Source organism: Clinocottus analis, unplaced genomic scaffold (assembly GCF_023055335.1).
Source record: "Clinocottus analis isolate CAN_PGR_092001 unplaced genomic scaffold, fCliAna1.0.p SCAF_20, whole genome shotgun sequence".
Lineage (NCBI taxonomy): Eukaryota > Metazoa > Chordata > Actinopteri > Perciformes > Cottidae > Clinocottus > Clinocottus analis.
This window is the reverse complement of record NW_027175932.1, coordinates 8,100,319-8,126,032: the sequence shown is the minus strand read 5'-3', so window position 1 is coordinate 8,126,032 and position 25,714 is coordinate 8,100,319. Positions and strand designations below refer to the sequence as shown.

Here is a 25,714-nt window from a genome sequence, read left to right as displayed (position 1 = left end):
CAGGGCTAATATCATAGCCTACACTTATTTCAGGTTACAAAATGCTCAATTGCCACCATTTTTCATAACGGTCTAGATAGCATAGATCCCATGTACATTAAGGTTGCCCTGTGTCATTAGAAGCCTGACCAATTAACAGAAACCTACAGATATTGTTACCTTCGGTGGATAAAGATTAATGTCTTTACTTAAACTGTCAGCAGCATTCATTGTCTGGATGATATACATTAATTATCAATACTACATTATGTTCAAATAATCGCTGATTGAAACACCCCCATTTGTGTTATTATCTTCAATAATTTACTCTCTGCAACTTGTATTCTATTTTTTGACTGTTTTTTTTATTGTTATTGAATATTCTTGTTTTAATGTTTTCTTCTGCCTTATGTTTTGATGTTTTTGATGGTTTCATGTGAAGCACTTTGAATCACCTTGTTATAATGTAATAATGTGCTACATATAAACACATAAACTTCCCTTGCTTCTTTGTCACAGAATGTAAAGCCATGCATCTTATTAATACATGTAATGTATTTATAGTTGATATGCCCATCTTTTTGTTTCTTTCTGTCTTTCATTAGATTAACCAATTTTAAAACGCTCGTATCCAACGTTTCCAATGCAACGTGACCGTGTGAGTGAATAGGACGTTATAACGTCATGCTACTGCCTCCATAGGCTGCTGAACTTTTCAACTCGTGCGTAACGTCAGCTCCCCGTCTGTCCGTCACTCAACATCTCGACCCTCAACCCTCCGACGGATGCCGAGTCCAGCCGAAGCCCAGCGACAACGACGTCAGCATATCTCGTTCTTTCGTTTTTCGCCTGCTGCGTGCGAAGGAGAGACAGGAAAAAAAAAGAAAAAAAAAAAAAAGAGAGAGAAAAAAAAGAAAACGGCTCACAGCAAAGCAACAAGAAGGAAGAGCAATGGCGACACTGGATCGCCAAATACCAAGTCCGGATACCTTCCTTTGCGAGCCTTGGTCTTCCTTCGTCAGTGCGGCTAAATTACGTTTTGTTGACAGTAAGTTCGCACGTCGGTAGCCTCGTTGTTTTTCACGGGGAAACTGTCGAGAAGTGCGTGCTCCAACTGTCTGTGATTGAGTTGAGCACGCTCCACCATGCAGCGTCTGTCAAAGCGCAGCAAAGTAACTGTCAAAAAAAACGACTACTACGCAAATGCAATATTAATAGGGATAGCCGTGCAAAGGGCGCGCGCGCGGAGCGAAGCTAACCCTCTCCTGTGCGGAGTTTGGTACCGCTGCTGGCGCGTGCAGGAACGCTCGTGCTGCCCAGCTGTAAGTTAGTTAGCTCTGACAGCCAGGAGGAAGCCAGCTAGCGGAGCTAAGCGCTAGCCTGGTGGCCAGCCTCGGACCAGCGTGGCTAGCCCCCCTCCCCTTCCCCAAAGTTTGTTGTTAATGCACACGAGTGTGTTTTTTTGTTGTGTTTGTTTTGTGAGCTTCTTGTTGTGTTTCTTCTGACGCAGACTCGTCCTCGGACAACAGCGACAAGGAGCTTTACCGCCTCGACCAAGCCGTGAGGCTCGGCAAAGAAGGTGAGGAAGTTGACAGACACTTAGCGCCGTCACTGGCACGCTGGTGTTTGTTCTTGTTGTTGTGTTGTTGTACGTGCTCTGCAGCGTAAAGGATGCCAACATATTTATATGCACGTATATTTTAACCCTCACAGAAACCCCTATTAACGGGCATTATAGTCTTTATAAACACATGGTTCGGTTGAGCTGTGAGGAGGAAACATTGACGTTAGTGAGTGTGAATAACACAGCTGTTATACAGGAAGTATCCTGTAACTAATGGTTTACTTTCCCCATTAGCTTTTGCACATAAAATGTCAGAAAATTCTATAAAATGCCCATAATAATTCCTCAAAGCTGAGTTCTGTGCTGCCCCGGTGCCTCCAACCCCCCTAACCTCGCAGGGACAGAGCCAGAGGAGTTCCTCCACATCCCAAGATGTATAAATACCCAGAGGAGCACGAGGCACACGCTAACACACTTGAGTCATCCTTGAAAGTTTGAACGTGCAGCAGCGCTCATACATGCACACACACAAGCACACACAGAGGTGGTGAATCTCTTCTCACTCTCACTGGTCAAATACCAACGCACACACACGAACACACACACCGACATGCCTCATCTTCCTCTCTGAGCCAAACTGGAGCGGTGTTTTCAGAATTGCTGATCTGTTGGCAACGTGACACTGAAAAGGCCTGCAGAGAGTGATATGCAAACAGACACCCGTAAAGCCTCACAAACAGACGGGAAACTCGTCTCAAAAGCTGTATTTGCAAATATGTGCCGGACAGAAAGTAGCATTATTTGCTGTCGATTTATGCTCACTCAGTTGTCACTTCAGTCTACACACATCTGTAGATGGTGAAGCCACATTGGCAGTAATTGATGTGTGTGTGTGTGTCTGTGTGTGTCTATGTGTGTGTGTGGGGTGCAGGACACGATTGGTATCTATGTCTATTTCTCACTCTTGCACACAGTGGAGGTGATGACAACTAACAGCAACTTTGTCGGGCTGGACTGACAGCGGCTGTCATCACCTCCACTAGAAATAAGCAGTGCTGTAATGCTTCTATTTTAATGTTTCCCACTGTCTATAGCGGGGATGGGAATCGCCAGGAACATCATGCAATTGTTGTGACGCTTTAGGTCGTAATATAGTATTTATTAGCATTCTTTGGCATCTCTGGAAACCCGCCTTGAGAGTTGACCGAGATCAAATGAGCTGGCAGTGTAAGTGCACTGAACGGCAGCGTGCATCAAACAGAAGGGACCTTAGAACTTTGTGCAGGCAATTGTGCGACACTTTTTGCATTGCATGAGCTGTTTTCTCTGATGTTTGAATCCTTTCAACAGAGGCTTTTGTCTGCTACCTAGTATTGTCTGCATTAAGTGATTTAAGCAGAAATGAAGCATATATTTCTGCTTCTTGCAGAAATTAATCATCTTATTTTTAAATCATTAATCATCTTCTATAAAGCAAAGTGGTTTCAAGATCCCTGGTGCCTTATGAAAGATTGACAGGGATACAAAAAAATAGAGTAAAGTCTACATCAAAAATCTTAAGAGCTAACACAAAAAAAAATATTTGATTACTTGTTTAAGTAGGATTTGCTATTTTTTTTGTCTTATATGACAATCTAATAAATATGACTGATGTCACCTTAGGTTTTAGGATTTTGTGACAGAAAACTTGTTGTTTTTCTTCTGACATTTTTTTGACCATACAATTCAAGCTGAAATCTATTAATAGAGCAAATAACAAGGAGATAAATTGGTAAAATAATTGTAAAAGGTAGCGGTAAAATTCATCAGAAAGGAAACATAATCTGAAGTAGAAGACGTAAAAAAGTAAATGAATAAAAATCCTTCAATATATATTGAAGTGGAAAGATTATTAACTTGTCCTTGATGCTAACGTATTCAGCCGAGATGTCCGATTGTATTTTTGTGTGTGATTATATCAGGTTAATCATTCTTACAGTTTATTCCACAAATAGCTTCATGTCATATTTTTACTTCCAGGAGTTCATTTTTCAGCCTGACTTTTATCCCTGATGATCAGAATGTTCTGACCTTGATAACAGATGTTTGAAGCTTATCGTTACAACTTGAGTAAAGTAAGTTTCAACTTTTTTATGATTTCCTGGTCATAACCCAGCACATTTGTTCAGTTTCTCCTTGTGACATGCTGTGTTTGCAGTTCTGTTTCTATTGTAAACAGTTTGCTTCCTAGAAAAAAGATTCTCCACCTATTTTTGGTTACCGACTGAAAGTCTCGCTCTCTTATTTCATTAAAAGAACTCGAGACCATCTTCATACAAAATGCTAGAATCTTGAATTCCATAAGTTTAACCCATATTTGTAGCATTGTCAGTTTGTAAAAAGCCTGAAACATAAGCTCGCAGTCAGTAGCTGGTAAGTGTGTTTACTTCATCGGACTAGTTGGTGTAGGTCCAATAATTATCTGGTGCGTTTGTTCATAAAACCACTTGAGTTGAGCTGTGCCCTCCTCTGGAACGGTTGAAACCGTGATTATTCCAAAGTGGCTCCTGTGCCCGAGGTTTCCTCTGTTGGTTGATTGCAGGTCATTTACTGAGTAAAACAAGTTGCGGTTTCGTCGCTTGAGTCACCTACACCTCCGTTTCCGAGAGCATAGCTGAGTAACTTGTGCTCTTCTCTTTTTTATTTTTCATCTTCCTAGTCACTGCTGTGAAAGCCTGTTGTTTTTTGTTTACCCGTTCTTTTGAAGTTGCTTTCCAAGCAGCATGTTATCAATGGGAACTAGATTTACTTGCTCTAAATGTAATCTGCATCCAATAATTTATTGTTAGTAGCTCCATTCATGTTCATTCGCCGGTGACTGATTGTTTTTGAAGTTCATTTCCAGGCCTGTCAGTCGTTTGGCAGTTGGCTAGAGAAAGACACACATTCAGATGGCAGAAATGGGCGGCGAACTTAGTTTACATTTGACTTGGCAGATGCTCAGGAAATTGCATTCTTGCATTTTTTTCACTCCTCTCACTAAAGTCCTTTGTACATTTTGATGTGGCCAGGCCCGTTGTTTATTGACAACAAAACGCGCTCGCTTCCAGAGAAAACACTCGCAGGAAAGACACAAAGCGATCATGTTTTTGAGCAAAGAGCCGTGTTTCCAGGCTCCAGGTTCAACTGATCACATTACAAAGTTATTAACCAAATCGTCTCACACACAACCTGTTGACAACAATGACACCGTATTTGAAATTTCCCACATGCGGCCAAAACTCTCTATTTGTGTGTTTCAGCTCAGATCAGGCCTTTTTTCAGTTAAGTGAAAAACAAACACAGTTTATTTGCTTGTGAGGGAAAGCAGTTTTTGGTCTGCAAACAAGGGAACCAGAGAGTTAGAATTGTGGCTTAAATCCAGGAGCATGTTCAGAAATAATGGGGACAGAAAAAGAGAGCGAGATTATCTCCTCTTCTGCATTGACGAGGCAGCTACTCTGAATCCAACGGTGGGCTTGATGAGAAAAGCCACTTCCTCAGCAGCTAACAACAGATCATTATACCGCTTTGATATTACTCTCTTTAGTTCTTTCTCATAACCCTTTACCAGCCGTCTTCAGTCAGTATTCACATAACTCTAAAGTCAAGAAAAATTCCTGCAGCAATCATGGACCTTGGACCTGAAGTAACCTTCGCAGATGTGTTTCCTGCACATACACACACACACACACACACACACACCCTGATGTGCACAAAGCATGTCTGATGGTCTCTTTGACTTCCCAGATGACACAGAACTCACCAATACAAGGTCATGACACCAAGGCCGGCACCCGTACACTGTCAGACACCCACACATTCTTCAATTTCCACAATGCACACATCCGTGCACGCCCCACCTCCCCTCAGTGACTGGCTTAAGCCCCGTGCTAATAAGTGCTGCGATTTCTGTCAGCAGAGCTTGTTTGGGTACAGGAAGATTAGGGACAGATGAGAAGAATATTGGCTAATTCCCATTGGAATTCAATATTTGTATTTATCACTTTTTGTTTAGTGGGTTGAGTATCTCTTTACCTCCAGGCCCAAAGTTTCAGTTTGCGAGCTCAACCACAGGATGCCTTGAAAGGGTTGTCTGTCCTTTCTGTCTGTCTCTTTTATGCATGTCTGTTTAGTGGAACACACATTATCTGTTGCTGTCATAATCGTAAAAAGCAACGTTAAAGCCTTTTTTTTTACTTTTTGTATAATTTAAACACAATATATTTTACTTTTGTTTATTTTCTCACTGTTGTTGTTCTGTACAGTTCTCAGTTGTGAGGATTTTCAAACTTTTAGATTATCCCCAGATCTATAATGAAATGAATCATGAGTTGCTGCCCTAGAAAGGCTGCGAGGAATTGTGTTAATGTGAGTGAGCAGGTGGTAATACGTGGTTGAAAGCTACTAAGAACAAGAGCCGTTTCTTCCCACAGACAATTTACTCTGAAGAACACTTTATTCCTTTAACTCTGTTTTTTCTTAAATGTGAAATGTGGACTCTTCATGTCTTTTTTCAGAGATGCTTGGCTACAGAGCACTGGAGGATTTTTGTCTTGTTGTCTGCCATGTCTGCAATCAGGTGGTCACTCCTCAGGGCATCCTCACACACTACGGTAAGACACACTCACACACACACACACACACACACAGCGACCCCACGAGGCAGAGGCACACTTAAAAACCTCAGGGCATACCGTGCAGTATTTCCAGTTGTCACACAGAGGCACGCACACACATCAACACAATAATTTGTGTTTATCACTGCAGAGCTCTTTGAAACATAATCCACCTACAACTTACGCCCCAGTCCAAGCAAATAAACACCACTTGGTTATGTTGTCTAATACTCAGCAGGCTGATGTAACAGAAAAGCAATACATAAGTTACAGAAAAATGGACCTGATGTAGCATTGTGCCTAAGTTTTTTTCTGTATATGAACAAAGCCAATTATGAGAAAAATAAAGGTAGTTTTCTTGCACTCCAGTAAATACTTTTCAAGCAAAAGAAAGATTCAATGAGCAGATGGGTTAAAAAAACTAAATACACACCCATCTGTTAAACCTTATCTTTTTAAGAGTATTTGTTGTTTAAGCAGTAACACCTGATCCCGGCTCCCATTGGCTCTCCACCCTGTCCGTCAACCTCTTGTTTGTTTTTGACCGTGGCTCCACTGAGTGCACTCTCATTTGCCCGTGAGCTGCTGCTTCCTTCTGTTGGCGGCACGTGCACCAGCCATAGCCGTCTGTTTGGGCGGGGAGTAGGAAGGGTGGGGGGGGAATGGTCACACTTAATGAGCGCACACACACACACTTTTCCCTGAGAGGAGAGAGGCCAGCGGAGTTGCATGCTCACACATTCTCACTTTCTGTTTCTCAGCAGAAAGAGGTCAGGGGTAAGACACACACATACACACACACAGACACAATCTCCTGGCAGGCGCTGTTGTTTTTTTGCTTGCTGACGCGCACACAGGGTCGGATAACAACAGGTCTAAAACACGCACGCACGCACACACAGGCACAGATACACACACACCGTCAGGAGTGGGAATCTCCTGAGAGCTCCCTATAAAACAAAGCTGTCCTCGGGCCACAATATTATAACAAGATGGCGTTGTGGTCGACCAGCAGGCCAAGTCACATGCTGAAGTAGAAAAGTAGCACGAGTGAATCATTTTCGTCTTAGATCATCAAATACTTTGAACCTTATCTTCATTTTAATTCAGTCAAACTGTACGGCATTCATTAATTCTTAAATGTGAAGCATTATTCACTCTACTACTCCGTGTCAGGACATGACAAACACTCCTCTTGGCCTCTGCTCAGCAGATTGCCTTGAGGAACTGGCCCCGTCAAGATTGCCTTCTAATGTTTTATGCATTTCCTCCCATTGTTGCATATTCCTCGTCTTGGTGTAATATCCTCACCAGTGAAGTGTCCTGCTGGGGATTTTAAATTTTTAAAAATCATATTCACTGCGATAGCCTTGTATTTGTGTGTATCCATCATAGGATCTGCCTTCATACTTGACCTGTGTGTCGAATCATCACGGATGCCTTAGATATACAGAAATGCATGCACACACACACATAGACGCACACAGACACACTCACATACACACACACACAGTGGAGGAGGGGGTTGCCTCAGGGGTCAGTGGCGCCGAGTTATCCACGCCCAGTTTGCTGCTCAAGCTTTGCCGTGTGTGACGAAGAGATTGGTTACAACTTAAGCGAGGACCTGCGCTGGATGGATGTTTAATATTTGCCACGTCATCTGTTCAAAAACATTCAAACTGTATTTTACGTCTGCATTTACTGGGTTTGTTTGATTAAATGTCCGGGGAGGAAGGCGAGCATGTATATTCTTAGCATAAGTGGCCACAGTGGGATAAATCCCTCACACTGGCAGCGCTTCTACCGTGCTCTAGCCTATGAGCTTGTACAGAGAAAATGTGCAAAGGGATTGTTTTTAATGCTTGTGGTTGAACCTCAAAGCTTATTTTTGCACAGACTGGGATGTTATAAAGATATTTCCTCAATAGGGACATTTGATTTCACCAGTCTTTCAAGCAATGTGGGAGAATTATTAAAACTTGCCTTATATTTGAGTGTTTTCTAAGGGATACTATTATTAGTGAAAGTGAATTGAAATAGCATTTTGTATGCTTATATATTTGGGCTTTGAATGATTGCGATCAATTTGACTTATATGGCAATTCTGATATGATTTGGGATATTAGAGGGAATGATCATTTTTACATCATTATTCTTCTCATTTCCATTAAAAGACATATTGAAATGAGTTCAAAGTTTTTTTTTGCGGGGATCTGAACCAAACAAAGACGTTCTCTTAAGTGTGAAGAATATGATTTTGGAGGCGAAGATGTCTCTGCAGCACAAACACATTTCACCTTTTCAGTGTTTTAAAATTGCTGTCGGCTATATTGTGAAGAATTTTTATGCGTTTTCAATCCTTGCCCTAAACACCAAACTAGAGATTTCAGGATTTCTGATGTGTGTGCGTGTATGAGTAAGTCATGCGTTTGAAGCTGTCTGTTTCGGATAAATCAGAACTTAATGCTGTGTTCGGATCAGTGTATTCCTTCTGATTCTCTCATCTACGACAACATCTCCTCTCCACTCTTCCAGTCTGTGTCTTGTGCTGGCGGCCTGCTGTGTGGAAGTCGAGTGCACGCTAAAGTGGTTGTTGCTGTAAAGTGTCAGTCTCTCCCTCTTTCCTCACTCCCAACTTTTCTCTGTCGTGGTGGATTATTGAGCTCTGAGGCAGGTCAAAAACAATACCCTGTTTCCTTTCGGTTTCACTTCACTCCTGAACAAGTGTGTGGGCTGCTCCCTGCTTCCCATGTCTGAGTGTGTTGGTCTGAAGTGTGATGTTTGTCTGTTGTTTGAGAGTTTTTGCTCCCGACCACAGACGTTCTGCTTAGTTTGGTTTACTGGTAGGGTTCCTCATTCTGCTGTTGTGTTACGGTTATTGCGGCTTGGCTGTGTGTGAACCAATTTGGGCCAATTTAAATGCCAGCTGCTGCTTTACATCAGATGGAAGTTCTTGGCTTTTAAATTTGTACGGTGTGTACAAATGCAAAGTGCATGGCATCAAAAATATGGTTTGTTCCTCATGCTCAGAGATAATCTTCTATTATGATGATGTATTTCTTTAATAAACTATATCATATTATGTATCCAAGAGATCAAAGGTTCACCACCTTTCTTTAGCTGCCTTCATGTCTAATTTTAGTTTTTTTTTTTTTTCAAAATGATGCTTTCTAATATAAACCAAGATGCTATTGACTCTGTTTCTATTAAACCGACTTCCTGAGAATCGTCATAGATGCTTTTCTGAAGTTTCTTAAGTCTACCTCTATCTGACTCCCTCCCTTGCTTAATGTAAACAAACCCAGCTGAGCTCTGAGAGCCTCTGCTTCCTCATCATGCAATGGCTCCACCCACAGGATGAGCCAGCAGCCAATCGGCAACCAGCTGGGCTCTCAGCATTGCCATAACGACAGGCAGGCAGGCAGGCAGGAGAGCGTTGTTGTGAGGGTGCCCTTGTGGTCGAGTGGCTTAGTGACCTTGCCTGGGCAGCCGTCCATGTATTGTACATCAGTACCGTGAGCTCCTGACTGACTCTTTACTCACAGGATGAGCTCTGTTACAAAACACAACTTAGTCTGTTTTATTTATTGTCGGGGGGATGAGTTCAATAATCATTTTTGTCAGCTCAACTGTTCACCAAAGCTGTACGGTTGAGCTGAAGAAAAAGATGTGTGAAATAGTGTGTGATTTAGGGTGCAAAATCATTACTGTTGTAGCTGCATACCTGCAAATGTGGCTCTGGACTTTGATCCCGCTACTCTGAATACAGCTGCCTCCTGGACCTGTGCTTCCACTGGCCTATTTACACACCTGCCCCCCATACACACCCACACAGACACACACATACACATACTCTCACATATGCTAATTGTGCTTTTGCAAAGTATGCTTATACATACTGCAAGCAGAGGCGTACTGACTATGCATACAAACTACATATCGCCTTTACCTTGGACAAAAACACATGCACTGGCGGTGTAGAAGTTCTCAATGTGGTATCATACACCTACACGCACACCTGTTATACTTATGCATGCAATGGCTAATCTTCAATACACACAGACACACTTTGCAAACACATTGTACACAAACTCTCCCTCCGTCACCTGCAGCACACGTTCATGTGCACTCGTGCACTCTAAGCAAACACACACACAGGGTCAGTCTGTCTGCCCTGCGCTTATTGTTTCAATGTGTTGCTGGTAGTAGACTACTACTACTACTACTACACTCATTAACCAGGTTGTTCAGCATTGTGACACACGCACACACACACACACCCAAACAACCGAATGCTGCTCACTGAGTAAAGCATGACATCACTGCTACTCGATCAAGGGTTTGTACACTAAGCTAACCCTTTCTAAAATTAGACTATAGTTTGTTTGCACTTAAGCAATAAGCAGATAGCATGATGCAGATATTTTCTCTTCAGACATGAGAGTGGATCAGTCTCCTAATCTAAATCTTTTCAGACTTGGATTGCCCCCCTCATCCTCACACTGGATGATGGTTAGAGATTCCATCACTCAACAGGTTTTTGGGTGAATCTACATCCGGCGTGCTTATCTAATGGCTCAGAGGCTAGCTGTCGGTTGTGTGGCACAAATTGCACAATTACAAAATGCAATGGGAGACATTGCCTGGCTTCTCCACAGTCTCCTGGGATGTGACACCTAGGTTTTATGTACCTGGTGCAACGTGATTTACACACACATTAAACTCGAGGCCTCTGCTTAGGCTGTGGGACCTCCGGGCGTGCAGAGCACATTGGCCTGGCCTTTTGTCCAGTCAGCAGTTGGGCCTGATTTTCTGTCCCAGTTGGGAGTGCATCTCATCCCTATCAACCTTTGACCTCCGTGTTTACCTTTACAGAAGCCTGGTAGAGGGCCACCTCTATATCCTCATAGATCTAGACTTTCATTCTGATAACTACTATTTTGTCTGTGACTCTGTTTGTCTGCCACTCAATGTGTGTTTGAGAGAGAGTACAGTACCTTGGCCTGTATATCCTCTACTCTCTGTCAAGTATTTTATGGCAAGGCCTGAGAAAAGATGTTTGTGAATACTTCAATTTAGTATTTGTACACTATTATCTGTCAACTGACAAATAGCTACATGTGGTCAATTTATCAAAGCTTCAGCATAACATTTAGCAGTCTATATTCTACTGTAGCGGCTCTCTTTATGAGTATTTTATCTTGCCACTTCTCTCTTCAGTTTTAGATTTGCATCTTATCAGCAGACAGGAAACTCAGCCAAACACAGGGACTGGTCTCCTCCCAAAACTAACTACTGCTTTTCCCCAACTTATCCATCTATCAGCTTCATCTTGCTAGATCTTGCAGATGGTTGTTATTAACCTCCTGAAGCATCTGGTTAAATTACATTACATCTCATTGTAGAGCTAAATGGAACATATCATTTGAAATACTTTTCACACCAATTCAATACACTGTGTGACTGTGTGTACAGTGTATCACCTCCTTTCTCTGTTTTTTTATGACGTGTTCACCCCTCTGTTTTCATTCAGGTAGCTGGGGTGTAGTTTCCCTGTGAGACATTCAGAGAGAGACAAACAGTCCTGGACCACATCCCCTCATTCCCTCCCCACCCTCCTCCCACAAAGACATGCATAGCAAAAACCGTAAGTGTGAGCTCCTCTCCTTCTCCCTCTCCCATTTGTTATTTATTCCCCTTTCTTTCTGCCTCAGCATCCTTTCACTTATGTATTCTGATCAGATCTGGGTCAAATGTATTCATAATTGTTGGCTCTTGTTTGAACTGCACATAATACCAAACTGGTGGAGTTAATCAGACAAGGACACTTCAGACGGTGTCAGACATGTTGCCAATTAGAGAAGAGTACACTAAATTGATTTGTAGATGCTAAATTTCTTTGTAGAACAGTTCTGGCACAGATTTGTCTCTCCTGTGTTCCAACATGGCCATCTGGCACCTAAACAGAGTAGAGAAGAAAAGAAAAAAGTTGGTGTAAATGCCACACCACAATCACTACTAGCCTGGTGATAGTTGGATGCAAATCAGATCCCAAAATAGTGCCCAATACTAAAGCATGGTCTCGATAGTAGGAGTGTGTCTTTAGCTCTCACACATCTACAGTATCTGACCTTACACACTGTGTCTCTGCGTTGGCCTGTTCCAGATAAGCGCCACGGCTCCCCTGCTCCCTCCAGGAGCCTCCTGGTCCCCATGAAGCCCAAAGCCCCTGCAGTGGCCCCTGCTGTGGCTCCCGGTCCTGGGGACACGCTGGCCTTCAGGGTCCCTAAAGATTTCCCTCACTCACGCTTTAGCAAGGCACCTCTCGCAGTCTACCCACCAAAGGGAGGCCGGAACAAGACAACGTGGTGGGCACACACTTTTTATTTTTTATTTTTATGTGATGACTTTTTTACGCATTTCCTCACAACATTCTTCAGGAGCTTCAAGACGTTGAGTCACACTGTGTTTTAACTGCACTCTTCCCCTCTGCAGTGTATCCCTTCCTGTCGTAAGCCTGGAGAAGATGCCTTGCCTCAGCCATGCCGACGCTGCATCACATGTGCGCCTCACCACCTCCTCTCCCTCTTCCCTCAAACCTCCCTCCCTCACTCCCCCGGCCTCCCAACGGTCCAGCGAGAAGCATGTGAACGGCCGCGGCCCCGGTGGGCCGTCCACACCACGTTCCACCACCTGTCCATCCTCTCTGGACGGGCGGCCCAGTTTGGCATGCTCGCCACTGGACAGGCGGCTGTCGTTAACACCTTCTCCTTCTACGCTGGACAGGAAACCCTCCCCGTCACCTTCCCCCTCTCACCGACCTGGAGCTCTGCTGCCGCCGCCATCGCCGTCGCTGTTGGAGAAGAAGCACCAAAACGGGACAAAGACTCCCTCTAGGTCGCAGAAAAGACTTTCAGGTCAGCCTCGCAGAATTTCTTTTCTGTATTGATCCAGGGGGAATCCTTGTGCATGCATGCTTCCTGTTCTTTTTAAATAAATAAACATTCATGCACACAAGTTGATCAAGCGGTCATCTCAAAGTAAGATAGGTACAAAGATGCACAGTAATCAAGTTAAAAGGTTTTGATGGATACTTCTGGGAGTTGTCATGACTCCATCTCGCTCTTCCTCTTCTCTTATCTCCTCTCTTGGTTTGTGCTGTGCTGCGCCTCTGATTTACACCCTCTAATTCATGAGCTCCTGCTGCCAAAAAGCTGATTATCTTCTTCAGAGATTTCCCCCACCCTCTGTGTGTCTATATTTTTTTCATCCTCTCACTCTCCACCTCCTGCCTCGACCTCCTCGTGCTTCCTCTCTTTCGCGCGCACACACACACACACACACACACACACACACACACACACATACACACACACACACACACATACACGTGGTCTGGCCTCGTTTTTGGTTCTTTTGCGCACTCCCTGTTCCTCCTCTCTGTTGGTGTTTTCTCTCTGTTCATCGGCGTCTTACTGTTCTGTGCTTTTTGGTTTCCCTTTTTTTTCACCATTGTATTCCTTCAGTCTGTCACACGACCCATCTCAACTTCCTTTTAAGGGTTATGTAAACTTTGAGCGAGTGTGTGCGTTAGTTTGTTTCTGAGAGTGCTCGTGTGTTGCTGCTGTACACGTGTTCACCTGTCTGACACTGCACATAAAGATTACAGGGATTATGGTGAAGATTATAGCCCTCTGACAGTAACGCTACTTCAGATAACCTGCTGACTGAAGGTAGTTGTTCACCTGCTCGGTTGAGCAAGGCAACAAAGGTCTCTGCGTTTCTAAACTGTTGCACTTTGTATCAGCAGAGACATGAAAGGCCTTCACCCTTTGATCAGGATGCAAAACATTTGCAAGTAGTAGCAGCAAAGTGCCATTGACATTAAAGTTCATTCTGAAGCTTTGTATGTAGTTTTATAACTTTATAATTAAGCCTTCATAATATATAATAATGACAAATAGTTACCCGATTTTGAAAGTTACATTCCTCCTGGAAAAAAGGAGCAAAATAACTTAGCCAAAAGGACATTTTTATTGGTTAAATAAAGACAAAAAGGACCGGACTGTCATAATTACAAATGCGAAAAGGTTAATAACTCTTATTAATCTTGACACTTAGTGATTATAACCAGCGTCACTTTATGGCAATCAAACCGTACAAATCAACAAGTCTCAAATGTTCTGGTTTGACCATATTTTCTAAAAAACCCTTATTTGAAAGAAATTGACGAAACAATACCTTGTAAACATTTGACAAAGCAACATCCTGAATGAAAGATGAGGATTTATTTTCCCCCAAAATGTAAGTGAACAATAAGATATTACCAAATGTCATTGCTCTTAGGAAGAAGCTGACTGAGATGGTAAGTTCATTGTAAGAATGTTCCATAAATAAAGTTTTTAACATCTGAGGACGTTAACCGGATCGTTACAATGGACATCAGAGACGTGGGCTGCAAACTGACCCAGTCATAAAAGTTAATAGCTGCAGTTTGTCATCAAAGTTTATTTGCTATTCGTTACAGCAGGAGAGTTTCCTGGGCCGCCGGTCACAGTCGACTCTTGTCCCACTGGCAGTTTGTCCTGTCGAGCATGATTTGTTAAAGCTTGCGGGATTTTAACAGTTCAGCTGTTTGAAAACTTGAAACACTGCTCTAATAATGTAACACAGAATAGTACTATTAGGCTAGAGGCGCCTGAGACCATAGCTGTTGAATGAACAAAGGAATATGTGAATAGACAAATGTCAGGGAGCGAAGATTTCTTGTCAAAAGAGAGACATTAATGCACTTGTGGTACTGTGAGGCTTCCACTCCCAGACAATACGATTAGATCCTTGAAACAGGGAGGAAAGAAAGGACGAAATGATGGCCTTTAGTACCAGTCTAATGTCTGTATGGGTTTACATGTTTCACAGGAAGAGTCTATGATCCTAACAAGCACTGTGGAGTCCAGGACCCTGAAACTAAGCGACCCTGCACAAGGTCTCTCACCTGCAAGGTAACACAAACACACACACAGATGCGATCACCCACGCTCACCGCCTGCGGAGTGGCGCGAGTGAATATGTTTCTGACCCTTCTTCCTGCTTCCTGTCGAAGGCCGTCTGACCAGGAAAGCAGCGTTGCTTGTTTATTAGAGTAACGATATTAAGCGCTGCCCTGTCATTACTGCTGTAGTGGCTCCAGCCCACAGCTCTGACCCCGCCCGCTGCCCCGGCCATCTGGGATCAGTCTGCACTTCCCCTTTCTCAGTTCAATGCAAGGTAGCAGTGAGGAGGCATTACAGGGCCCACACTTCCCTTAATGAGGTAATTATAGATGTTGGATGAGGCTGCAACATCTCTCAGCTGTAAAACTCTATTTTACCGCCCTTTAATTACTTCTAGCAAGCGTTACTAATCACTTCAAACTGGTTATTAAGTAATCACAGCTGTATCAGGGTTGCGTGTTGATATTGTTAAGAGTGGCTGGGGTGATCGTATTTTTTATTTTTTAAATGTTTATGTCTTCATCAGGACCAGCAGTCCCAATGAGAACCACGAGTTACGGTTCACAAGATGCCTTGCAAGAGCATATTATTCATTTATGCAGCAACTGTTACTGATGGATCTTGATGTGTTTTAAGAGTAACGTTTTCCCCGAGCAGAAGCTAAATCAATCAATATTTGGTATATTTTGAGTATAAAAGACGCATCTGTTAGGTCTTAAAGCATTTAAAGAGACCTCGACAGTACAAAAAACACATTTCCTTCCAAAAGCCACACTACCTGTTTTAAACCAGTCGTTCATCAGCCTCACACGGACATCCTTTCGAGGACTATTGGAAAACCAAATGTTTGATAGCTGGTTGCCTTCCAAAGTAGTTGGACTGGTTGACAAGCTGACCATGAACCGACAATATTTACCTGTGTTAGTCTGCTGTGACGTGGGAAACAGCATGGTGCGGTGATTATGGAAACGTTCCTGAAACCAGAGAGCCATGATTGAAGCCCCCTGGGAGTACAACCATCAGCCCTGCTGAAATAGCAACACTCTGCTGAAATCCTCCACATATCAATACTTTCATTAACAAAGTCTTTCTGAAAATAACCTTTTATGTTTGTTTTTTTTGTCTTCCACAGTCTCACTCCTTAACCCACCGCCGAGCCGTCTCCGGCAGAGGGAAGCACTTCGACATCCTCCTGGCCGAACACAAGGGGCGGACGAAGGTCAACGAGGGAACGAAGGAGAAGGAGAAAGAGAAAGAGAGGGACGGATCACAGGGAGGGAAAGAAGGCAGCAGCCAGAGTATCACGGCACAAGAGACCTCAAGTCCCAGCAAGCCTCACTGTCCGAATGGACGGCCTCTGTCCACACTGAAGCTCAGGCTGGCAAATGCACACATACCCAGGTAGGACAGAGAAAATGCGCGTGTATGGAAGCAAGGAAAAAACTCACACATTTGAGTCTGAAGTAATTGATTTTTTTATTATTATATATTAAAACAAAATGTAAGTCAAGTTTAAGATTTTAAAGAAACACTCTCTGAACAAAAGTCTCTTTTTTTTATTGGAAATTTTTCAAGCATTATTTATATTTACTTATTTATTTTGAATACACATTTGTTGTGGGCCGGCACAGATGCACAGGATATTCTGGTCTGTTCATGTTTTTCCCACCAGGGGATGCTGTAAACAACAACAGTGCTATAATGGAGTTACAGTAGTAAATGAATGGCATGTCTGCCCTCATGAAAGTCTTACCAGAAACTCAGTTCCTCTTCCTATTTAGAAGATGATTCCCAGTTTGAAAAATAAAGTCTTTTTGTAGTTTTGTCACTGCAAACATGAAGACATTGATTGCAATGTCGATGCAAACAATTTTTTTCTGGCATTCTGCCTCTTTTCTTATTGTTTTCTTCCATCTCCTTCCTTCTTTACGCTGTCCCTCAATCTTGACTTTGTTCCCTTTTTATTATTCTGGTCCTTTTGACTCTTCTTTTATTTGTCGTCCCCCGCTCTTCTTCCTCTTCCACATTATGTTTCTGTTTTCTTCCACCACTTCTTTCTCTTTGCTTCTATCTGTTTACCATTTCCCTCACCTTTTCTTTTCCAGGGTTCCAGGCCCCATCACGTCCACCTCCACTTCTGGTCCTCTGCCCCCAGCTCCAGCACCTGCCCCCAACCCAGAGCCTTCTCCCCACAGTTTGGGGGCGGCAGCAGGAGACGGCAGTCGACTTTCCAGTGATGAGGGAGACGCAGAGACTCCAGAGGACACTGACAGACCTGCCTTTCACTACTCCCATCGCCACCCACAGCCTTTAGGGGTAAGTGGTTTGAGGTCCTCTCAAGCGCTTTTAATGCAAAACAATGAAAGAGGAGAGAAGCTTTTGTTCAGAATCTGGTTCAAGACCAAAAAACGTGATCACAGGAAGGATATCCATTTTCTGTCTTAACTATATTGCACATTATAATGTATATCGTCTTTCTTTTGGTATTTTTCCATCTGCTCTTTCTTGGTCATCTGTTCTCTTCCATCAACCTCTTTGTGTCTGTCGATGCCTCTTTCCCTCCACATCCGGCTCTGTCAACCCACCTCTTACTTCCTTCCTCTTTCTCTCACTGTCATTCGTTCTTGTTTTTCCCTCTACGTCTTTTTCATTCGACCATTCTTTTCATTCATTTGCTCGTCCTTTTCTCATTTTTTCCTCATGTGCCTTCTCCTCTTTTATCGACATCTCTCTTTCCATGCCTGACCTTACCTTCCTTCTACCATCCCCTTTACCCTCCCTCCTCTTTCTTCTTCCAGCTTTGCGTATTCAGCAGCAGGCTCATGGGACGAGGTCACTACGTGTTCGACAGGCGATGGGACAGGATGAGGTTGGCGCTCCAGAACATGGTAGAGAAACACTTTAACGCACACATGTGGAGGTAAGTTTGCGAGACCGTTCACTGTTTTTCTTTGATCGGGTAGAGCTTTTTTCATAAAGGTAAATGTTCAAATGTAATCAATACATGTGGAATTTCCCATCAACTGTTTACTATTTACACACCAAATTTACTGTCACTGAACTGGTGTAAATAGAAAAGAAGTGATGTGTATATTATCTTGTTTTATGAGGGGAAAAAATACAATATAGTATGTAGGCAGGAAGAGTTTTTGTTTGTCACGTGTAAATGTAATCAAACAAGAAGCCAGTTAATTAAAAAAAAAAAAAAAAGGTAATGATAGCAGAGAGAACCACACAAATATTTAAAAAAGACAAAAAAATTGTAGGTGCATAAGAGTGTTGATTAAAGGGAATTTATGCCCACTTTCTACTGTCTTTGTATCTTTGCAATGTGGGTAATGTGTGTGAGGAATTGTCTGTAAAAACAAGTTTGGGAAAGGAATCGTTTTTGAGTTTTTATCTTATCGATAAAATCACGACAGGAGCAACCGTGGCAAACATGATGCTATGTATGTAAACAAAGAAGACCATTGTTATTGATCAGTTCTTCAGGTTTAGTACTCTGAATCTATATTAGCTATGAAGCAACTTCATTGGTGCATTTCTTATCTTCTAAAATGCCCTCTTCCTGTTTTAGGAAGGTGCCTTTGGCGGCTGAGAGCTCCCTCTCCTCCTGTGGTTCTTCCCCCGTCACTTTACAACAGACGCCCTCTCCCTCTTCCATCACTTCTTCTCACCTCTCGTCCCCCTTCAACTCCCTCTCCTACCCCGCCACATTTCCTCAGTCTGCATCCATGGCAGGGATGTTCAGCATTCGAGACGCTCCGCAGCCCATCACCCCAGTTTCCGCACTGGGTAAAGCCCGTAACGGCACGCATAAAGCCAGCCGCCCATCCAAAGACATGGAGGACTCTGTGGTGGGATCTAAGAGGAGAATAAACTCTTCCCACGCCTCCTCCTCATCCTTCTCTCCTTCCTTGTTTCCGACTGTGGATAATGTTAGGAGGAACGGCAGCAGCTATCATCCAACGTTACAAGGTTCAGGGGGGATGGCAGCAAACCCAGCCAGGAAAAGGGGCGGGGGAATTGGGCTTTGGAGCGGCGGAGAGGACTGGTTGTCCAGAGGTGACGGGTCTCAAAGTCACAACTCACAGAACAGGTGGGTGCAGGGCTGTTTGAAAGCTTAGACAGTCATGGAAATGTGTTTGATCAGGCCCGGATCTTAAAAAGTCAGGGCTACAAACGACACAATGCAGGCTCAGCTCAACACAACGTATTAGTGCTGCTGTAGAGAAACGGGTGATTTATTAAAAGGAGAGCAGTGTCTAAACAGAGAGGACAGTGCCAGCAGTGCATAGGCTGCGATGACAGGTGTTTATCTCGCCTCTAAAATATACAGCACTGTAAAATCTGCTGTGATGATTTTATAGCGGTCAAAATAGATTCTACCAAACAGGGGGGATTGTACTGGAGCTCACTATATATAATTAATAGCAATTTTCCTCCTCCTCTGGTCTCCAGTCGCGTACTTGGCACGACCAGTATACCCTACTCACCCAGCAGGGAGCCAGCCTCCGCCCCGTATCAGCCCTTGGCCTCCTCCTCTGGACCTTTGGCTTATGGAGGAGGAGCAGAGGGGAGGAAGAGGAGGAGTCCCAGCTCTTACAGAGGGAAGGCCACCAAGCTGAGTAGGCCAGGCAGGTTGGAGAGCCTCTTTGTGAATGGGAGCGACAGCGTGGGAATACTGGCTTCGGGGCCAGAGTCCCCGAGATAGGTAGGTGTTGCTATATACATTAACTATAAATCACATTTTATTTAAACATTTTATCATTCACACTGAGCTAAAAGCAGCACTACTCCTCAGTACAGAAATAAAGAAATGTCGGCTTTATATGAGATTCTTGAATGACGATCAGGTAAACTCAAGGTATCTGATGTAATTCAGCTGTAGCTCGAGTGGCCAAATGTGAAATGGAAGCTTCACTGAGCTGATTGACTGCCTACCTTGAAGACTAATGCTCTCTTCTTTTGCACATTTTCAGTAAAGAGTTTCTTGAAATTGACTTTTGTTGTTTGATTGTTTTTTTTTTGGCTCAAGTTGTAAAGGATGCCAAATCTAAGCGAAAACAGGTGACACATTGTGAAACATTAAACATAAATTTGATTGTTTATGGCACCACGACACCTAATTTAATAAAATATAATCCACAGGTGGTCAAAGGCATTAAAGGCATGTGAAATGTGTCGCTCTCTGCTAATTTTTACGCATATTTTTTAATTTTTTAAAGTTCTTAGAAGTTTCATCACACTTAGTAAATAATAATAATAATAATAAATGAAAAGCACCTCATAAACCTCGGTCTTCGTCTCCCCACAGACTAAGTTGCATCCCAGAAGCCTGTTACATGGACAGAATGCTGGGCAGCTGTGCAGAAGAACACCGTTTGTGACCTTTGACCTCACCACTCTTCCGCTGACGGCACCAATCAGACGGCTTCATCTCAGCGATGTCACCCCTATTTATCCAATGACCGTTCTGTTCACCAGCTGTGAACCCGGGACGGCCGAGTGTTTGCCCACAGTTTGTCCGGCAGTCCCTTCCCCTCTCTCCACTTGTGGATCACAGTGATGGAGCGCTGCCTTGCATCAGCGTCTCTTCAGAACAAGATGGTGGAATCCAAAAACGTATCCTACACAAAGGGAATTTGCCTCACAAAGTTTTTAAAGGCATTCTTTATAACACTGTACATTTTTGGAGGGGGAGACATTTTTCTAAACTAGTTGTTCTGACCATTTTCCTGGTTGCTGTGAGTGTTTTTTTGGAGTTTGATGGTTGAAGGACCTACTGATACGACTACTGTAGGACCCAACCTTCATCTTTACCACCTCAACGGCCCCCCATCACTTTTTCTGTGTTTGATTTTCCTCAAAGATGGGAGAGATGAGCCGCTTTAGTTTGGGTTTTGTCAACATTTCTACAATTCTCTCCCAATTTGTATTTATCCCTGTCCCTTTACCACCCCAGCATGCCTGTGTTCAAAGTGCACTTACTTCCCTCGCCTCCTTCTTCACTGACTCCAGAGCAGTCCCAAGGAGTGCCACAGAAGGACCTGTACACACAAGGGAAGGGAAAAAAAAAATAACATTTGTGTTTGCCGCGTCAATGCATTGTATTTTAATATAGGAAGAAATCCGATATTAGTTGAAGATTGTTTCTTTTTTCTTCTTCGTTCTGGTTTCAAATGTTGCAAGAAGCAAACGCACAAACTCCTGTCTGTGTGCGAGGACTTGCATCCAAAAAGGAATGATTACTACGGTGTTGGATCTTTTTTTCTACAATAATTTATCGTTCCTAAATGATGTTTATTTTCTAACTGACCCACGATGTTTGAGCTACAGAGACTTTTTGAGCAAAATAAATCATTTCTATGGCATTTTGAAGAAATGCTGAAAGTATTATGATAGATCATATTGTTGAAAATGTGTACATATCTGTTATTATTTTTGTATTTATTAATAATTGGCCCCTTTTGCTCAATATGAGCTAAACGGAGTATGTTGCCCTCCTATCTATCTAGGTCTGTGTTTACTGACGTTGATGAGATTGGCCTGGTTTCTCAAAAGCTTGCAGTTTTTCAGGTAATACCAGTTAATACTCTCACATAGCTAAACTTTGACTTTGGCTGCTGCGGACCGCTAACAACAACCTGTGTTCAGTCCCAAAAAAACATTTTATTTTGTCAATGATCCAAGAGATGCCCCGACAGATGTCATCCGACCTGCTAATTTAATTTAACAGTTTTTTGGGGGGATCTGTCTTACAACTCGCGTACCGTTTTTTAAAATTTTTTTTGCAACAATAAGCAGATTTCCAGAAAGGTCCATCAACAGAACAGAACATCTTTTATTTAATTTGAGTCATTTTAGTACACCCGCGGACTTCTTTTGAGTTTACAGAATTGTCCCTGCTCCAGTGAGAATACACTACATACTCAAACCCTGCAAGTACGTACTGTGTAGTTTGAAATTGGGACGTAGCCACGGCCTTCATTAGCAGGGGGATTACTCAGTTGCCTTGGAGACGGCTCATCACGTGAGGAAGTGGTCTGGTTACTGGACCATGAGTTAGGATTTCTTCAGTCTAACTATTGTTTCTAAGGTTAATCACAATCCTTCACACTCAATTATCTTGTATTTTGATGGAAAACAGGCGATACAAGATGTCATTTGTCATGTTTCCACTAGTATTTCTTCACATTTCTAAAAGCTCAACAATTTGTAACGGACGTAATGCTAATGAACAATGGCTGACTTTGTGACACCAGGCCACGGTTGGTATTCTGATATAAAAGGCCCCACATACCTGTTTGCCTGCAGTTTCACCCCTTTTCACATTGCTACCGATGTTCACAACTATAGCTATATTTTTAAGCTGTCTTTATCTTCCAGTGGGCATTTGTCTACTCTCCATGCGATTACTCTTGGTTGTTGTGTCTGAATAAAAATCAAGGCCAGATCAAAATGCTTTCACTTACGGCGGCACACATCAAGCTCGGTGCCATTTGGTCTGCAGTATGACCATTCCTGCCACCGTTTAATTGTCTTTGTAAATACCTAAAAAAAAGAAAATGCACATCTGAAGCATCAGGTGTCCAAAACAAATCCATGTCCTTTATTTAGCAGCTCAATGCCACAACTTTATGTCCAAAGTTGCACAAACAGGGTTATGGTATTGTACGTGTGAAAGAAAATGACTGAAGTTTCAAGTGATTTCCCTTCGCATGTCAAAAAACGAAACCATCAGAAAGGTATCCCGTCTATTCATCCGATGTTGCGGATGAAGCCGACGTGACTGAGAGCATTTTGACGTGGTGGATAGCGGCGTAGAGCTGTGAGCGGCGCTCCCACCTGGTACTCGCCAGCTGCTTCCAATGTGTCTTTTGAATTTGTCTCAAAAGCCTCTAAGCACTAATGATGAATGAATTGTACATAATCAGTTGTATCCGTGTTACGCGTTTCCCAAGTGCTTCCCATGATGACACTTTATTCTTCAACGTGTGAGATCGTCTCAGATCTCTGGGATCGGTCGAGCGACGTCGGCTCGGCGGTCTTTATTTTTTACGATGGACACGCGGTTCATCCAGGTACCCGCGGTGTCCAGTTAACTCGTTAACATGCCTGCAATTACAGCATATATATCTTTCTGTTTTAATGCAGCATACCAACACGTGTACTAGTATACAGATGGTTTATGTTGGTTTAATCGCTGAAAACCATGGTTCAGGTGGGAATTAAAGATTTGTTTCCACTTCTTCTATCTTCTCACGCGTATCTGAAGATCAAGGATGACCATCTTAAAGCTGAGATGTTTATGGGAAATCCCACCCTGACTTACTGTTTATGGTAATAGTTAAGGGGAGTTACAGTCTGTTGAAGCTAAAATTAAGTTAAGAAATTTCAGAGCAGTTGTATGTTATCTTTGCTGTTGTGTTTTATGGAGGTATTAACAGTTTTGTTTTTTAAAGCCTCCTGCTTACTTTCTTTTTTCACTTTTTCATAATGCCCCAGATCTTTAATCAACGTCTATTTGTATATTAAAAACAAATCTATATATTTTGTAAAAGTGTTTCTGGCAACTACAGTAAAGGAAGATGAACTATATATATATTTTTCGGGTCCCTAAACCAGCGCACCGTCGTCATTTGTTGTGTCTGATCCAAACTGTGTTGACTGTCTGAGAAATGCCTTGCGAGGGTCGCGGTGGATTCACTCACTGCAGTTGAATCAGGAAATGGATTTCCCATCTAAAACAACTGAACACGTGCTGTATACAAAAACATGTCTTATATCCAAGCTTTTATTAAATGAATGAAGGTGGTTGTTGTTTTATTTGTAAATCGCGGATGCCACTTTTGAATTGGAGGGAAAAGTCCCACAGATGATGAGTGTGTGTTACGCATTAGTTGATTGTTTTTTTTTCTGTGTATGGATTATTGATGCGAGACATGACATCTTTGTGTTATTAGAGCTGAGCAAATAAGTCTTCTGTGCTTGTCAGTATTTTGAAAAGGGGCTTTAATTATACATTTTGTGCTAAAAATTGTACCAGATGCATCTTTAATTGCCATTTTTATTCTTGAAAACACTGCTGAGTGCTGTCTGCTTCCATGCTGTAATCTGAGGAGACATGTGACCTCCGATCCTGGTTCCGGTTAGTCAGTCTGCTACCTGGGTCCACACTGAAACATCGCAACAACTGTTTGGACGAAGAGGATCAATCCTACTGACTAGCGCCACCAGCAGGTTGCCATCAAATTTGTTACAGATATTTATATTGTTGCGTCATTTAACCAGAATCCTTCTTGATCGACAATAAAGGGAAAGAGGAACTTTAATTTTTTTTTCCACAGCAGGATGACCGGGTTACCGATCAGCTCTAAAGACACTCTTACTCACCAGGAAATCACAATGCCAAGGAAATGAAACCAAAAACATAATTTTTTTGCAACACATAAGTCCCTGACCTTTGACCTTTCAAGGAAAATAGTTAGAGATGATGCAACTTCAAGACAGATACAATAGTCTGTGATGATGTTTTTTTAATGTGCTGTAAGAGGGATGAAATGGAACCACAGATTGTTCTGTATTTCCATTTCACTGCCGTTCTCTCGTCACTGATTTTATGTTATTGTTTACAGTGGAAAGCGGACCACTGATATCTCTGCTCTCGTCGGTCATTGAGCAAAATAAAAGGACACTGCGGGCAGTAATCGGACCACGGAGACACTTATGTGCTTTTCTATCTCCCCTGACCTGTGCATGTTTTAAAAAGAGTTCAGGAAAAATGAATAGTGCTTTTTTTGTTATGTGCTGGACAGCGAGTGCCTCGTCAGAACTTGAGCAGCGCATTCCTTCTGTTCACCTTTATTTACAGACTGCCAGTTATTCGGCATCTTTTCGAGATCAAAGATGTGTGTGTGTGTTGAGGTAGAACTCGCATCCAATTTATAACACATTGACCAAAGGGAAAAATCAACTAACACTAACCTTTTAAAGGGGTTAGTTTTGATCATTTGGCGGAATAAGTAATTATTACAAATGAACTTGCTTCACTTCCCACCAGCATCTTGTCAACAGTGATGGCTGAGAATTTAGTCTGTTTCATGCACATATGATTGATTCAGAAAGGAAACATTCATCTGCTTGGCCATTTCTATTTTTTGAATTAGGTGTCGTTGAAGTCTTATCAACCCAGTCTTTATCATTATCCCTGTAATGATGGAGATCAGTTATTGCATATAGAAGTGTACAGTACAATGAAAAGTTGTAGTCGCCTGATTTTATTGCTGGGCTTTCCAGACTCCTTAACACTAACTGCTGCATCCCTACCAGCATCTTGTCAACAGTGATGGCTGAGAATTGGCCTCTGTGCTTGTTGCTGTGGAGGACAACACATCTGTCCTCCACAGCAAGACTCAGATGTGACTGTAGACCCCAATGGAGTAGTGCGAGAGAAAAGCCGGGAAAGAGACATGATCCGCATGGAGAGATTTGAAATTACTGTTCCCACATTTTGTTACTGTAATATGTGTAATAAACAT

The 25,714-nt window shown here is 42.6% G+C and overlaps 1 protein-coding gene across 2 annotated transcripts; it reads left to right on the top strand.

Annotated features, from left to right (window-relative positions):
• Positions 1-868: 868 nt before the first annotated feature.
• On the top strand, positions 869-25,714 carry atxn7l1 (ataxin 7-like 1). 2 transcript variants are annotated; one of them, XM_068586792.1, is made up of 12 exons: positions 869-1,027; positions 1,490-1,558; positions 6,082-6,177; positions 12,347-12,548; positions 12,676-13,097; positions 15,100-15,182; positions 16,306-16,574; positions 17,279-17,489; positions 17,972-18,093; positions 18,751-19,272; positions 19,635-19,887; positions 20,491-25,714. In XM_068586792.1, the coding sequence occupies exons 1-11, from the start codon at positions 931-933 to the stop codon at positions 19,885-19,887; spliced, it is 2,346 nt and encodes a 781-aa protein (XP_068442893.1). In that variant the 5' UTR covers positions 869-930; the 3' UTR covers positions 20,491-25,714. The 2 variants fall into 2 exon arrangements, with proteins under 2 accessions (XP_068442893.1, XP_068442892.1); XM_068586791.1 differs by lacking the exons at positions 869-1,027; positions 1,490-1,558 and adding an exon at positions 11,714-11,827 and having other exon boundaries at positions 6,149-6,177.